The 17,991-nt window shown below is 40.3% G+C and overlaps 1 protein-coding gene across 1 annotated transcript in view; it reads right to left on the reverse strand.

The window, feature by feature from the left end:
• The window catches only part of LOC126162500 (zinc transporter ZIP10), a 280,789-nt gene that overhangs the window by 64,915 nt on the left and 197,883 nt on the right, over positions 1-17,991 (reverse strand). The window contains exons 2-3 of the mRNA XM_049919048.1: positions 17,720-17,885; positions 6,492-6,596 (exon numbers count right to left, since the gene is read on the reverse strand). Coding sequence (XP_049775005.1) covers positions 6,492-6,596; positions 17,720-17,885 — 271 coding nt within the window. The remainder of the gene's footprint in view (positions 1-6,491; positions 6,597-17,719; positions 17,886-17,991) is intronic.

Here is a 17,991-nt window from a genome sequence, read left to right on the forward strand (position 1 = left end):
ACCGCCGAATTGCTCAACACGTGGGGCGTGAGGTCTCCACAGTACATCGATGTTGTCGCCAGTGGTCGGCGGAAGGTGCACGTGCCCGTCGACCTGGGACCGGACCGCAGCGACGCACGGATGCACGCCAAGACCGTAGGATCCTACGCAGTGCCGTAGGGGACCGCACCGCCACTTCCCAGCAAATTAGGGACACTGTTGCTCCTGGGGTATCGGCGAGGACCATTCGCAACCGTCTCCATGAAGCTGGGCTACGGTCCCGCACACCGTTAGGCCGTCTTCCGCTCACGCCCCAACATCGTGCAGCCCGCCACCAGTGGTGTCGCGACAGGCGTGAATGGAGGGACGAATGGAGACGTGTTGTCTTCAGCGATGAGAGTCGCTTCTGCCTTGGTGCCAATGATGGTCGTATGCGTGTTTGGCGCCGTGCAGGTGAGCGCCACAATCAGGACTGCATACGACCGAGGCACACAGGGCCAACATCCGGCATCATGGTGTGGGGAGCGATCTCCTACACTGGCCGTACACCACTGGTGATCGTCGAGGGGACACTGAATAGTGCACGGTACATCCAAACCGTCATCGAACCCATCGTTCTACCATTCCTAGACCGGCAAGGGAACTTGCTGTTCCAACAGGACAATGCACGTCCGCATGTATCCCGTGCCACCCAACGTGCTCTAGAAGGTGTAAGTCAACTACCCTGGCCAGCAAGATCTCCGGATCTGTCCCCCATTGAGCATGTTTGGGACTGGATGAAGCGTCGTCTCACGCGGTCTGCACGTCCAGCACGAACGCTGGTCCAACTGAGGCGCCAGGTGGAAATGGCATGGCAAGCCGTTCCACAGGACTACATCCAGCATCTCTACGATCGTCTCCATGGGCGAATAGCAGCCTGCATTGCTGCGAAAGGTGGATATACACTGTACTAGTGCCGACATTGTGCATGCTCTGTTGCCTGTGTCTATGTGCCTATGGTTCCGTCAGTGTGATCATATGATGTATCTGACCCCAGGAATGTGTCAATAAAGTTTCCCCTTCCTGGGACAATGAATCCACGGTGTTCTTATTTCAATTTCCAGGAGTGTATATTAGTTTCACGTGGCACACTGAGACAGTGAAATACATTTTACAAATGTAATTCCTTCGACTGTCTGCATTTGTATTTTATTTCCTATACATATTTCAGAATTCACTGGGGGTTTTTCATCACTTTGAGCATCTGAAGGAAGTTATGTTGTCATACAAATGTGAAAAATAATTTTAGCGCAAGAAAAACCCAAACTACAAGGCATATTACGAGAACCTGCTTCACTGATGGTCCGTGCTGAAAGTCTTCTAATATTTTTAGTTTTAATTACACAGATTTATCATTAACAGTCAAAACAATGAAAACATCGAGAATAAACACGGTATGTGAACAAAGGTGTTCGCTTAACGTACTGCTTTTCTATAGGTAAGGTGCACTGGATAAACAAAGTTGCTGTGAAATAACTGTGAGGAACTACATAAATCCTAATGAAACGAAGTACTGAGTGTTCTTACAATTATTTTTTAAGGTGAGTTAGTTTTAAAGAACGAGAAGACGATAATACGAAATAAGAGCTTACACTGGATGACATACTTTATGTTACAAGGAAGTTTTCAGAATTTCGGTGTATTTCCTGTTTGTCTTTTAGTTAAGTTTGTGGTGAGGTTGTGTGTCTATGTGACTGAAATGTTGTTAAAAGTTCTATCATGTCATGTTTTCTGATTTGTTTTGTTAATACAATACACCAATAGTAGCTATGGCATTTTTGCCTCTGTGCCAGTGGAGTTGTGTGTTCTTTTAATCTTCTGTTTATGTCAAAAGTTTGTGTGAACCTGATAAAAAACAAATTCTCTTTATAAAAAAATTGCAAAAAAGAATGATAACACTTACATCGCCAAACAGCGCTGACTGTAACATCACGATATAGCACAGTCTGGAAATTTTTTGGCAATCTCTCATTTAATACAGCTAACACATTTAAGCAATTTAATATAAATATTAGTTTTTGTACAAAAAATAAACTGACGCTACAGATATTAAACAAACAAAGTAACACAAACTGATAGTCTTGAATAAGAAAGATCATCTGCCAAAAAAAACTCCTACTATTACAACATAGACGAAAGTGGCAGGAATTTCAGAGTGGAGTTACCACACAATTAATAAAGATATACACAGCGAATAAACTAGAATTCTCAATAACGTAAAGGAAGTTTGGATTTAAGTATTCCACCCATTGTAAGATCTTATGTCTTAGCTTTTTCTTTTCCTTTGAAATCAAATTGCTACAAAAAATGTAAAAACTCTCTCAGCATTTTTTCATTGTGATTAATAAAATTTCTCATAAAAGCAAGAAAATTTTAGTGGTGGGGTAATCTGGTTTACCCTATGTATATAGAAAAGTAAACTTTTTAAGCGAATATCATTGATTACATAGCAATAGTGCATCAGCTAACCTTAAAGTGTTTGTGCTATGTATATAAAGACATAAAAAGTAGTCACACGTTACAAAACAAAAGTAAGGACACCCAACTTTTAATTAAACGTAGACAGACTACTCGACAAACTTGTTATTTCGCAGCTCCAGAGTGGCACATGTACGACACAAATGTGTTGATGAAGATACAGATATATTAAGCAAATTGAAGAAACACCAAAAGCCGAAACATGTTTTGGCATAAATACAGCTATACAAAATATGGTTGGTTTCTGTATTTCTCCAAGTAATCCAATCCACAATACGGAGATAAGCCACCACTAAAATTGAGAAGTTAATATAAACGACTAGTAATTGATACGAAAAGGAATGAAACAGCAGACTAAATGTTGGTTAATTATTTCTTTTCTGCAACTATCACGGGATAAAGCAAGAATTTCTACACGAGATATCTCACTAAAAAGCGTTTTGTGGTTCAATGAGGGTACCTATTGAGTGGCAGGCAAATTTCGCGTTAAATCCTACCAGTTCCACATTGGTCTTTTCCTTCCCATTTGGCTTCTTAATAAACATTACCCACAGCGTAATAGATCCTCAACGGAGAGACAATTCTTTTAGAAAACGGCAATGTTGGGTTACGTTTAGGAATTCTACGACACCCGTGCCGAATTTGTCGGGCAAAACGCTCACCTCATTGTCTAACAAACCACTGTATATAAAGTAGTTGCAACGTTGATAGGTGAAAAGTTTAAAAGGCAGCATAACCACAACGAATGGGACTCTTGTTTATTTTTATACAGATACTATGGCGTCCCGATAGTCTTATATGAGCTGGCGGCTTGAACTTTGGCTGTAGAGAGCAAACAAATTGAAGCACTGAGGAGCGCATTGAACTCTACGTCTTCCTCTTTACATGTACATCCGTGCTCCATAAGGCACTATAATGTGCATGCTGGAGGGTACATCGTATCAGTATTATCTGTTTCCTTCACTACTCAGTCATTTTTCCCTCGCCTAACTTGTGACAATGTGCCTCTGAACGTGCCCTACGCTCTCTTATCCTCATGATCCCCTCGCGAGATATCCGATGGTGGCAGCAAGTAAAACTGCTCTAAAATTTGCCAACAGGGTGTTGCGAGAATTATGTAGTCATTTTTCCAAGGACTCCTATTCGAATTCCCCAAACATTTCTGTTCCACTTTCGTATGCGCCATGACGACCTGTTAAGATCCTAGAAGCGGGTCTCTGAATTCACAACACCGGAACAGTATTCTTGAATTAGTTGCACTAGCGTCCAGTGTGCGATTTCCTTTAGTGATGGACTGCATTTTGCCAAGACCCTTCCAACGGATCTAATTTTCCATTCGCGTTCCTTAATACTGATTTTCCGTGATCGTCCCATTGCATATCACTTTTTATTACGTTTCCCTAAATCCGTGTACTCTGTTTCTAACTCAAGATGTTTGCCACTAATCCTGTAACCGTAACTACTGGGTGCTCTCTCTTTGTTATATAATCTTACATTTATCCATATTTAACACTTAAAGCGACAGTGGTAAACATATGTGTCACTGCTCTAAAACTAAAAACAAACAATGTTATTGATCTTAATAAATTTACAACAGTTTCTCCGAAAAGTATGGAATTACCTCCAAGTCTTTCTGCAGTTCCTTGCGATCATCCAACGACGATCCTGAATATAACATCATCGGCAGGTAGCAATTTAATAGTTCTGCCGACACTATCTGATAAATCTTTTGCGTATACCAAGAACATTAGAGACGCTGTTGCACTTACTCGGGGCGCACTTGATGTTACTTTCGTTGCTGTGAAAGTTAATCGCACCAACCACGTATCTCTGAAGCTACTGCATACGGCAGTATCTTGGTCAGTAGTCGAGAAAGTGCACAGTGTCCAGCGCCTTTCGGAAATCTAGGAAGACTGGATTCGCTCGTTCATCTGAAAAGTTGTTGCGAGGTGTCGTGCATGAATAAAGTAAACTGCGTTTCACACGAGTGGAATTTCCCGAATCCTCGCTCATTCTTTGAGAGAAGCTTACTGTCTCCAGGAAAAAAGCATAATGTTTCATCTTAGAACGCGCTTCAGGAATCTACAACAGGCTGACGTCAGCGACACTGGCCTGTAATTCTTTGCAGACAATCTTTTACCCATTTGGCAAACAGAAGTAACCTGCACTATTTCCTAGTTACGCGGGACTATTTGCTGCTCCATTTGCGTTTGCAGTGATCGGGAGCCAAGCCCCTTCCAGCCGCCTAGGTTTATCGTTTGAGGAAAATGCCGGTATAATTTCTTTAAAATCGACATGTTCGATTTCCTTTCCCATTCTTATTATTTGCGAATTTTGCTCCTCATCTAGTGATCTCCTTATGGTCGCGATGTTGCAGAATCTCCCTTACTGATTGTGGGGAAGCCATGTAGCCACACGACCATCAAGGGAAGCTGTAGAGGGAAGTACAGATGACAAAGTCGGCATTCACGCAACGAACACATCCATTAGAGAGCTGTTATGCTAACTGGTTATCTACTTATGTACGAGGGTGAGTCAAATGAAAACCTTAAATATTATTTATTGTGCAGAAGTGGTACAAAGCTGGATCACTTTTCAACATAATCTCCCCTACGCTCAATGCAAGTTCTCCAGAGCTTACAAAGTGCATAAATTCCTTTAGAAAAAAATTCTTTTGGTAGTCCGCGCAACCGCTCATGCACCGCGTGGCGTACCTCTTCATCAGAACGGAACTTATTTCCTCCCATTGCGACTTTGAGTGGTCCAAACATATGGAAATCACTTGGGGCAAGGTCTGGTGAGTATGGTGGATGAGGAAGACACTCAGAATGCAGGTCTGTGATTGTTGCAACTGTTGTACGAGCAGTGTGGGGCCTTGCATTGTCATGTTGCAAAACGACACCTGCTGACAGCAATCCACGTCGCTCTGATTTGATTGCAGGCCGCAGATGATTTTTTAGGAGATCTGGGTATGATGCACTGGTGACAGTTGTCCCTCTAAGCATGTAATGCTCCAAATGACGCCTTTTTCGTCCCAAAAGGGATTCAACATTACCTTCCCTGCTGATGGTTCTGTTCGAAACTTCTTTGGTTTTGGTGATGAGGAATGGCGCCATTCCTTGCTCGCTCTCTTCGTTTCCGGTCGGTGGAAGCGAACCCAGGTTTCGTCCACAGTAACGATTCTTGCAAGGAAGCCATCACCTCCTCGTTCAAAGCGCCGAAGAAGTTCTTCACAAGCATCAACACATCGTTCTCTCATTTCAGGAGTCAGCTGCCGTGGCACCCATCTTGCAGACACTTTGTGAAACTGGAGCACATCATGCACAGTGTGGTGTGCTGACCCATGACTAATCTGTAAACATGCTGCAATGACATTCAGTGTCACTCGGTGGTTTTCCTTCACTATGGCTTCAACTGCTGCAATGTTCTGTGGAGTCACAACTCGTTGTGCCTGACCTAGACGAGGAGCATCTTCCACTTACGTCACACCATTTGCGAAATTCCTACTCCATTCGTAGACTTGCTGCTGTGACAAACATGCATCACCGTACTGAACCTTCATTAGTCGATGATTTTTCAATAGGTTTCACACCTTCACTATGCAAAAACCGAACAACAGAACGCTGTTCTTCCCTGGTGCAAGTCGCAAGTGGGGGCGACCATCTTTATACTGACACTGCGACGGTATGTGTGCATCTGCACTATTGTACCACCTACAGGCCATTCTGCACGCTGTTTGTAGCAAGCTTACCAACTTACAGGATAACGACGCGAAATTTCGATTTGTTATTACAAATTTAAGGCTTTCATTTGACTAACCCTCGTATTTACGCCCAATGCGTGGAAGAGAAGCATGCGATGTCTTTCGCTGTCAAATATTTGTTACTTCCAAACTGGTCTCTAATTATTAGGTGACATAATAGATTCGCGACATAATATTTCAGCTTCTTCTTTACATTTACCAACGGTTAGAGACGAAAAGTGGAGACACTAACCTTGCTGAAGCGAGACGTCCGATGTCTCACCATCGTCTCCACCGTCTCCGACGTCTCCGTCGTCTCCAGACGGCGGTATGCCCAAATCCAACTCGAGTGGCGAGTCTGGAAGACAGTGTCAAACAGTGCCGTTACAAAAATGTACTAGCCCTGCGTGGCCAGTAGCCACCAGAACTACAATCATTTAAACAGTTACCCGTTCCTAGCCATTTAATTCAAATTCTTCTAAACACCATCAGCAATTTATATGAAAACTTTATCTGTTTTACAAATTACGTACACGGGAGTGCACAAAATATGGAAACACCACAAAACCATTACCACGCCTAATAGGGAGTAGGAAACCGGATGGCCTTCAAAACAGCTTCCAGTCGCTTCGGAATGGATAAATACAGTTCCTGTATGGTTTTCAAGGGAGCCTTGTACTGTTCTTTCTGCCAAATAGTGGCAAGCTCAGGTTGTTGTTGTTGTTGTTGTCTTCAGTCCTGAGACTAGTTTGATGCAGCTCTCCTTGCTACTCTATCCTGTGCAAGCTTCTTCATCTCCCAGTACCTACTGCTGGCTACATCCTTCTGAATCTGCTTAGTGTATTCATCTCTTGGTCTTCCTCTACGATTTTTACCCTCCACGCTGCCCTCCAATACTAAATTGGTGATCCCTTGTTGCCTCAGAACATGTCCTACCAACCGATCCCTTCTTCTAGTCAAGTTGTGCCACAAATTGCTCTTCTCCCCAATTATGTTCAATACCTCCTCATTAGTTAAGTGATCTACCCACCTAGTCTTCAGCATTCTTCTGTAGCACCACATTTTGAAAGCTTCTATCCTCTTCTTGTCCAAACTATTTATCGTCCATGTTTCAGTTCCATACATGGTTACACTCTATACAAATACTTTCAGAAACGACTTCCTGACATTTAAATCTATACTAGATGTTAACAATTTTTTTTTCTTCAGAAACGCTTTCCTTGCCATTGCCAGTCTACATTTTATATCCTCTCTACTTCGACCATCATCAGTTATTTGCTTCCCAAATAGCAAAACTCATTTATTACTTTAAGTGTCTCATTTCCTTATCTAATGCCCTCAGCATCACCCGACTTAATTCGACTACATTCCATTATCCTCATTTTGATTTTGATGATGTTCATCTTATATCCTCCTTTCAAAACACTGTCCATTCCGTTTAAGTGCTCTTCCGAGTCCTTTGCTGTCGCTGACAGAATTACAATATCATCGGCGAACCTCAGAGTTTTTATTTCTTCTCCATGGATTTTAATACCTACTACGAACTTTTCTTTTGTTTCCTCTACTGCTTGCTCAATATAGCGATTGAATAGCACCGAGGATAGGCTACAACCCTGTCTCGCTCCCTTCCCAACCACTGCTTCCCTTTCATGTCCCTCGACTCTTGTAATTGCCATCTGCTTTCTGTGCAAACTGTAAATAGCCTTTCGCTCCCTGTATTTTACGCCTGCCACCTTCAGAATTTGAAAGAGAGTATTCCAGTCAACATTGTCAAAAGCTTTCTCTAAGTCTACAAATGATGCTCAGGTAAAGATGATGAAAGTGGATAGCGATCACGCGTCCTTCCTTACGAAGTAGACCGCAAAGACTCGCTAAAATTGTGATTTGGTGACTCTGTTAGCCAGTGGAAATGTGACGACTCCTCTTCGCGCTCACGAAACCAATCCTGGACGAAGCCAACTGTGTGAATAGGGGGCCTGTAGTCTTGGAACACAGCGTCACAGTTCGGGAACAAACATTATCATGGGGTTGAAATGAAATGGTTGAAATGGCTCTGAGCACTATGGGACTTAACATCTGTGGTCATCAGTCCCCTAGAACTTAGAACTACTTAAACCTAACTAACCTAAGGACATCACACACATCCATGCACGAGGCAGGATTCGAACCTGCGACCGTAGCGGTCCCGCGGTTGCGGACTGAGCGCCTAGAACCGCTAGACCACCGCGGCCGGCTTATCATGGGGTGGACGAGATCAGTCAAAATGGTTAGGTAATCATTGGCAGTAATGCGACCTTGCAGAATAACCGTAAAACCCACGGTTTACCACGATATGGTTGCCCAAATCACCACCGAATCCCCGCCATGAGCCCGAAGTTGGAAACAAACTGAAATAATACTCATCCGAACAAATGACTCTTTCATTGTTCCACAGTCCAGGTGTTATGCCTTGGGCACCACTTTTTCTATTAAAAGCATTTGTATCACTGATTAATGGTTCTGAAACTCCAGCTTCCCCTGCAATTTATGGAGCTACCTTTGTGTTGTTTTGGTGCTGACGGGGTTTGCAGGTGCGACATTCTGTTCCTCAGTGACTTTTGCAGCTGTCGTCCTCTTATTTGTCGTCACATTCCTCTTCAGTGACCGTCCGTCACTATCACTCGATTCATATTTTCGACCACGTTGTGACTTAGCGGATGATTTTCTTCGTTTTCCTTGTATGCGATATAAGTAACACTTCGGTTACCTTGGTTAGGAAGCACCCACCATACGCGCACCAGCAGTATGCCCATTTGGATTTCACTTATCTTCAACATAGTGGCCTCACAGCAACATAGAGCACTGCTCTGATCACGACTGAGATACGCAACTTATTTAGGACATTACACAGGTGGTCAACGACAACTGCTCAACCTGTGGCCTTGGCTAGCATCTTTTTCTCGCGTTGTTTCCATATTCTTGCCCGACCCTTGTAAGTACGATGTAAAGCCACACTCTCAAAGGTCGATGATCAAACTTCACAATTAATAACAACAACAACAACAACAACAACAACAACAACAAGCTGTGACCGGTGTTTCTAACGTGAAAAGACCTTTGGCTATTGAAAATTAATTCCGCCAAAGAAAATGAAGGACATATGATACTATAAAATAAATTATGAAACTTGACTAATTAAGAGTTCGGAAAATTTGCATAACAATTTCATGTCTGATGCGAGAGCGACAGAAAGATGATACATAAACAGGACATATAGGTATGGTGGTTCTTTTGAGACGATACCTGTTTATTCTAATACGATGGCCATTGCTACCAAAACAAATTTTTCCCGTTCAGAGATACACCTGCAAGGTGAAGTTGGTCGTTAGGATACTTCAGTTCATTGCAATTTGAATGTGATCCCTCCAGTACCGTTGCAAAAGAAGCAGTTATTTTATTTATTTATGCATTTATTTTACCTGGCAAGATTAGAGCCTTCAGGCCCTCTCTTACACCTAACCGGCATCCTCAGATTGAACGAATTTCAGTTTGTACAGAACATTATGGACATACCTTGTGTTATACAGTATTAATGTTAAAAAGATAGAGATTATAACAGTAGTACAAGGATAATTATAACAATCAAAAATAATTATAACAATCAAGAATAATAATAATAATAATAATAGTAATTACTATGTATATGAAAGTAAACATATTTTTCTTTTATGAATGTCAGTCCTATTGCTAGTTGGGAATTTTCTCGTTATGTTCTTGGACCTTGTGAGTTATTCACATCGAGCAGAGACACAAGACGATAGAATGGGATGAAAGAGATATAGAAGAGGTAGCTAGGTTAGAGAAAGAGAAATAGAATGGTAAAATTCGAAGCTATGATGGAGAGGAGAACGAAAGAGATGAGAGGGGCACAACAATGATGGCTATACCGTCCCTAATATATAAGTTTTGAGTTCCCTCTTAAATGTTGAGTGGTTCTGGATAAGACTCAGATCACAGGGGAGTGCGTTCCATAGTCGTATGGCTGAGATGGAGAATGACACAGAGAAAGATTTTGTGTTATGTAAAGGTACAGCCAAGATGCTAGAGGTATCCGATCTGGTATTGCGGCTGTGGAATGATGATAGGTGTTTAATGTGAGAAGATAAGTATTGGGGGCACGAGTGACTAAGAAATCGATGAAGTAAGCACATCGTGTGGAGATCGCGTACCTTATGTGGGCGTATCCAACCTAGCTGGGAGTATGAAGGACTGATATGATCATACAAATGTATATTGCACACGTATCTAACGCAAGCATTCATCACTAGCTCGAGGCATCTCGAATTTTCACTATTTGTGGCGTGTTGAACTACATCACAGTAGTGAAGATTAGGCAAGACTAGTGTTTGGACTAATTTTTGTTTAACACAGGTTGGAAATATTTTTCTGAATTTTTGGATTGCATGTAGGGAGGAGAGCGATTTCCGGCAAGCTGTGACTGTTTGTTCTTCCCAGTTTAGATGTTCATCCAAGATTATTCCAAGGTCTTTTACTGTTTTTTGGTATGGTAGCTGGATACCATTGAGGAGTATTTGAGGGACTGTTTCGCGAAAGTACCGGCTGATTAACTTTGGATGAGATATTATATTTGAATTTCTCCTGTTGAGCGATCAGTGAATGCCGGACTGATAAACTGAACAGTCTAAACACGCTTTCACACCCATTTTTGTGCTATCACGTCAATTGATAAAGTTAGCTTCTTGTCTCTGTATCTGACGGTTTCATTCAATACACCTGTTTCTTTAAATCTTCCTACAACTCTTCACTTACGTACCTGTCGTTAATTCCCTTTAGCAGCTTGACCTAAATCACAATGAATGAGTGAGAGGTCAAGGTTAATAACGTCCGAAAGCACGAGAGGACAGGAAGCTTTAAGGCGGGTGTCCACCTCAGCAAGAGCACACACTGCCAGGGGAGGCTATTACAACACTTCCTCTGAAAATGCGTCAGCATTATTGTGAGTGGAGATTCTTTATTTTCTGTGCTGGACTGTGTTCTGCATGGGTCACTGTGGTAAATGTTTAACAGCAAATAGGTATTCAGTGAGGAGCAATCAAATATTGGTAATTAAATAGTCAGTTTGATTTATTTGTTTACGACAGTCTCATTAGTAGGAAAGAAGCAATGGTGTTTTCTAGGAATTTTTGCGAATGGGTAAAAATGTCTTTACTGGGCATATTTAGATCTAAATGTGCCTGCTGGCAAACACAATTGGCTTCATATAGTCTCAGCGTAGTTAAACATTCGTGAATGATGTTCGTGCTTTCCCTTTTCCTGATCCTTGGAACAGAGAACGATACCTTGGTACGCTGAAAGATTATGCACTGTGATACTTTGTCGCTGTATTTTCGAAACGTAGAAGAAAATGTAGCTCTGCTGTTACCCCCCAACCTAACCACAACTTCGGCTCCGCAATATATTCGGAAAGGCAGTGAAATATTTGTAACAACTAAGATTATTAATTTAATTGCTACTCGTTAAGTCCCAAAATAGCCACAAACTGTCATGTGTTCCGTGACGCGATTGGCTGACTGATCCAAACCGTGCAGACACCATGTTTATTTCAGTATTTACGAAGCTGACGGGCAATATTTCGTGGTCTTTGCAGTTATACATGCGTAATGCTAAAATATGCAATTTCAGTGCTACAACACATTAGAGATTTCTCCAAAATGCGTCATTCTTAGTACCGTTGCTGTGTTGAAGTATAAGAAAATGTGACGACGGCGAATAAAACTGGTACCAAGTATTTTACACGGAAGTTACATGGTATTGTATAGTACTGTGTGAACGTCCTTTTACCATACTGAATGCTACTTCATTTAGTTAACTTACACATAACTCAGTAGTACATTCAATGATTAAAACATGGCAGCAGTGAGCAGAAATGCTATATATTTCAGGGGTTTATTCGCTTCGAAATTTTCTTTGCAGGGGGAGCATTGATTTCTGCTAATGCGTATTGTTATTTGAACATGATGCACAAATTTTAAAACTAAAAAGCTTCTCTACTCAAACAAATGTCACATGTAATTACAAACTATGTAGGAAAGTTAATCCAACATCAATAGAGAGTTTTTTAAACCTTGTCAAGGAACAAGACCGGCAGGATGTTTATAGTGGCGATAACATAGATGATAAATATGATGTTTTCCTTAACACATTTCTCATGCTCTTTGAGATTTGCCTTCCATTAGAACGTTCTAAATGGGGTACTAGCAGTAACAGGCAGCCCGAGTGGCTGACTAGTGGGATAAAGATATCATATACAACAAAGCGGGAATTATATCAAAATGTTAGAAGTAGTCACACTCAAGCTACAGTAGCCCATTACGGACAGTATTGTAAGGTGCTTAAAAATGTTATTAGGAAAGCAAAGAGTTTGTGGTATGCAAAGAGAATAGCTAATTCACAGGATAAAATTAAAACCATATGGTCAGTTGTGAAGGAAATGTCTGGTCGATGACATAAAGTCAGTTGGCAGAAAAAAAAATTCTGTTACTGATAAATGGGATATATGTACAGTATTTAACAATCATTTTCTAAGCATTGCTGGTGAATTAAACATTTAGTTTCTACAGGGAATCATATAACTTTCTTGGCGAATGCCTTTCCGAGATTAATGTCTGAAATACTCCTCTTTGATACAGACAAGGGGGAGATGGAGTCAACAATTCAATCACTGTAGACTAAGGACTCTCGTGGTTATGATGGAGTGCTTAGCAGAATATTAAAATACTGTGCTGCACATGTTAGCCCTGTATTTAGCCATATTTGTTATTTTTCCTGAGCGATTAAAGTACTAAGTAGTAAAGTCGCTTTATAAAAATGGAGAAAGGGATAATGTAGACAGTTTTAGACCTATTTCTATGCTCTAAATGTTTGCTAAAGTTATTGAAAAGGCTGTGTATATGAGGATAATTGATCACTTTATATCACACAATTTGCTATCAAATGTACAGTTCGGCTTTAGAAGTCGCTTAACAACTGAAAATGCTATATTCTCTTTTATCTGTGAGGTACTGGATGGGTTAAACAAAAGGTTTCGAACGCTAGGCACATTTTTTGATTTAACTAAGGCGTTTGATTGTGCTGGTGACAAAATATTGCTCCGGAAGATGGACAATTACAGAATACAGGGAGCTCACAATTGGTTCACCTCTTACTTTAGCAACAGACAGCAAAAGGTCATTATTCACAATGTTGAGAATGGCTGTGAAGTGGGGTCTGAGTGGGGTATGGTCAAGTAGTGTGTGCCCCAGGGATCAGTGTTGGGGCCACTCCTGTATTATATGCCCTCTAGTATTATGGGTACCTCTAAAATATTTTTTTTTGCTGATTACACTGGCTTGGTAGTAAACAATGTTGTGTGCAAATAGTGCAGTTCATGACCTAAGTTCATGGCTTGTAGAAAATTAACACTAAGTCACAGTAAGACTCAGTTTTTACAGTTTCTAACACACAATTCAACAAAACCTGACGTTTTAATTTCACAGAATGGGCATATGATCAGTGAAACTGAACAGTTCAAATTTCTAGGTGTTCAGATCGATATTACACTGTTGTCGAAAGCCCACATTAAGGATCTTGTTCAAAGACTGCTGCCATTTTTACTATTCGAACGGTATCTGAAGTGAGTGATCGTTCGACACGAAAATTAGTCTACTTTGCTTATTTTCATTTGCTTATGTCGTATGGTATTATATATTTAGGGAACTCTCCCCATTCTTATAGGTTATTTTTGGCTCAGAAATGGGCGGTTCGGGCACTGAGTGGTGTAAGTTCGCGAACCTCTTGTTGACCCCTGTTCACGAGTCTGGGTTTTTTAAAATTTGGCCTCTCAATATATATATTCCTTACTGTCATTTCTTGTTAACAATATTAGCTTATTACCAAGAATAAGCAGGTTTCAGTCTGTTAATACTCGGCAGAAATCAAACTTGTATTTGGATCGGACTTCCTTAACTCTTGTGCAGAAAGGTGTGCAGTATACTGCTGTATCCATTTTCAATAAGCTACCACTCGAATTCAAAAATCTTAGCAGTAATCCACGCGCTTTCAAATCGAAACTGAAGAGTTTCTCCATGGCTCACTCCTTCTATTCTGTCAAAGAGTTCACTGAAAAATTAAGCTGATTCTTGTTGTATTGTTGATTGCGTTTACTTAAAATTATGGATTGACTTTTTCAGGTTCATAAACATTTCATTTTTCTCTGTTATTACTTTTGTGTTGTAATTCCATGTGCTGACACGTTCCGTGACCTTTGAGATTTGCTCCTCAATTTGGTCCTACGGCACCTGACTCGTAAATAAAAAAAAGTAAATAAATAAACCTGCTGATAACGTGTGAACACATTTGAGTAACTACTGTTACATTTTTATCATTTGTAAGAATGAATGCTCTATGTTTGTACTGAGATATTTGACATTACACTGTTATTTAAAATGGTAGTTGAACTGTAGCCCATTGAATCATGTTACAGGTTGCCACTGAGATGAGATCTGTAATCATACTGCCCTGAGTGTTATATTTGTTCTGTTTCTTCCTACCATAAAGTAAATATTCTGCACCATATATGATTGTCTTCCTAGGTAAAAATTATTTGTTACTGGCATATTCACAGAGGTTATATTCTCATTTAAACAAGCCAATAACATGTTATCCTGTATTCCAAGGCCACACAAAGCAGGTTCTTCATCTAGACTGACATTCACACACATACATGTGGAAATATCTAATGCAGTAGAGATCTTCGCCCACCATAACGCTCAATATACTGTAGCAGAATGGCCCAATATATATTTACAGCATTCGGCCTAATTATTTAATGTAACGTGTAGCTAGATTTGGTCTATATCGCGATGTGTAGTGGTGTTTGCTTAAATGAGCACTGAGGCAAATACCAGTTACTATTATCAGTGTTAAAAATGCCATTTTATTGATAAACCTATTCAACCTACTCTGTGTTTTGCGTCACAAAGCATACCAAAAGTGGTTTTCATTGTGATCGGCGAACGCTCGGAAAAGAGCTGGTGTGTCGTCCTGCTCACTGTGATTCGCAACACTCTCCGGCGGCACTTGTCGGCTCTATCTAGCTCGCACACCATCCTGTTTGTTTATGAAAATCAACGCGCATCAAATTACTGCATACGCGCTATTAATATGGGCTCTTGCCTCTGTATGCATATGCTACACATGTCGTTATGTCTGCAGTACGCATAAATAAGAACTCCAAGAAAATGGTTTAAGGCAAAAATAAAAGTCCCGATGTCCATACAGTAAGTGCGATGCAAATATGCAATAGTCTTGCACATAAAATGAAATGTTTATCATTCTCATTTTTTACTAAAACTATAGGATCACTCTGATGAGATCAGTACCCCTCTTCAGTAGCAGTAGGGGCTTTTAGAGTTTTGTCTGCGTTTCCTTTCTTGTTTTTCTTCCCAAAGTCCTTCAGATTGTTCTGCGGATACCTCGAAATTTATTAACCTCTTTTTCAATGATATTGTGATAGCTAAAACTAATATCACATCCTAGATAACTGAATGGGATGCTTGTTCTAAAATTTTCTCATTAATTGCTATTATCGATACAACTGGATTCTTCCCTTTGAAAGCCATTATCTTGTTCGCAAATGAAGTTAACAAGTAGTATATTTCGTTTGAGTTCAATCTATATTCTGATCTTTGTAAATTATCTTCTGTTTCTTGTGTACTCATCTGGTCATCGGCATATAATAGAGTAGGTAATGGTATGCTATCCTGTTTTCATTTCTAATTGTCTCCCATATTTGTCCTTCATAACTACGTCGTCAATACATTAATAAAGTGGGTGATAGACTACACCCTTAAACATCTTGGTTTATTAAAACTTTATCCGTCATTTTCGAGCCTGAACATAGAACCATTTTCGTATTTACATACAGACAATTTATGTACGAATAACTTATTAGTGAAACATTTTAATTCCAATGTATTTATATATAGCACATTAGCTGTAATTTAAAAACCACCTAACACAGGCCTCAACGACAACGACTTAATCCAATATGGCGTTCTCTAAGCTATTTCAAAACAAAATTCAGTAGTCAGTTGCAAAGGTTTCGCTTTAACGGTTTCAACAGATTAATGTGTCCTTTTCAGAAGGTTGATATTGGTTTAGTAGATGTCAGTATCATAGGCAACGAGGCAAAATGTCATGATATGTCAAAAATGTACATATTGTATGTGATAATTGTAAACGAAGATTGATTATTTAAGTCAATGAATCACATTTATATACATAATCAAGTTGTTGACCTAGCACAATAATGGGGCATTATGAAGATATTAACGTCTGCTAAACCACTATTAAGCTTCTGAATACGACAGATAATCTGTTGAAACCGGTAAAGCGAAATTTGTGCAACTGCCGACTGAATTTCATTTTGAAATACACTCGTATACCACAGTTAGAGAGAAAATAGAAACTACTAATAAAATAGTAATCTTTTAACTTATTCACCATGTTCCTCTCCACAAGCTAAAATGTAACTTGTTTGAATCTGTCTTAAACACCTGAAAATGCTGCAGAACGTGAAATTCCACTTACGTACGAAAAAGAAACACTTACAGCCACCATCACGTCGAAGTTATAAAATGCTGAGGTGAAAACCGTATATACACATACGTATTTACGTCATATGAATGAAATGGGCATGGGACATAAATATGCCCATATAAGGTTTTCACATCAGCATTTTGATAGCTTTACCTGTATCGACACTTAGATATTGTTGATACTGTCCTTTGCACATAGATGCGTATTTCTTTGGTTTACTTATTTCTGATGTTTCTTTCATACCTCTATAATTTTCTTAATTTATTTCTTTAGTTTGGTGGGTTACTTCAGGATTTTGCAGCTTAGTGTGTCATATGACTAATTTTTATCATGTGATATTTAATTAATGATTTCATTAATGACTGGTACAACATATAGAGTGGAAATTTGTTCTAGTATACTATATATATTTCTGTTTTAGGTATGTGATAATGGATGCATCTGTTGGTTTTTATCAAATGATTACTGTAAATCCACTGATATAGTAATGTTCTTGAGTTTTATTGTGTTTTAATCTCTCTTTGTATTTGCATGGTTGGTAAGCTGACGATGATATCATTACTGTTCATGCATGCAAGCCTGAAAAATGGTGCACTGAGTCACCGAAACTGATAGCAATGTTATAAAATAACATCAAAAAGACGGCTACAGGTGATTCATTTTATTGCAATAAATGAATGTCGGAAGTCCCACAAACTATCAATCACAAGAATGGACATACAAAAAGTTGAAAATCCACTGCCTGACGTCACGAAACTCTACCGGCTTCTCGCCTGTGTTCACTTTCAGGCGCCTCATGAGAATAGTGTAGAGTAGGCACGGGGCAGCATCGCCTGTACTCGCCTGTGTCGGGGATGCCCCTGCGCCGGCGGTGGTGGTGGTGCGTGTGCAGGCGCAGCTGGTCGTGCACCTCCTGGAAGGTGCCGTTGATGCGGTGCAGCGCCACGCTGTGCGACTTGTCGAACTCCAGACGCCCGATGCCCAGGTTCTCCAGCAAGTGTTCGAAGCCCTGTACACCACAACGAGCCCATTACTCATACGTCTACGTTCAATGGAAACAGTAGATTGCTGCAATATCGTAACATTACAAAGCCGAAAATTGTACGGAAATTAAT

The sequence above is a fragment of the Schistocerca cancellata genome, chromosome 2 (genome assembly GCF_023864275.1).
Source record: "Schistocerca cancellata isolate TAMUIC-IGC-003103 chromosome 2, iqSchCanc2.1, whole genome shotgun sequence".
In the NCBI taxonomy this organism is placed as follows: Eukaryota; Metazoa; Arthropoda; class Insecta; order Orthoptera; family Acrididae; genus Schistocerca; species Schistocerca cancellata.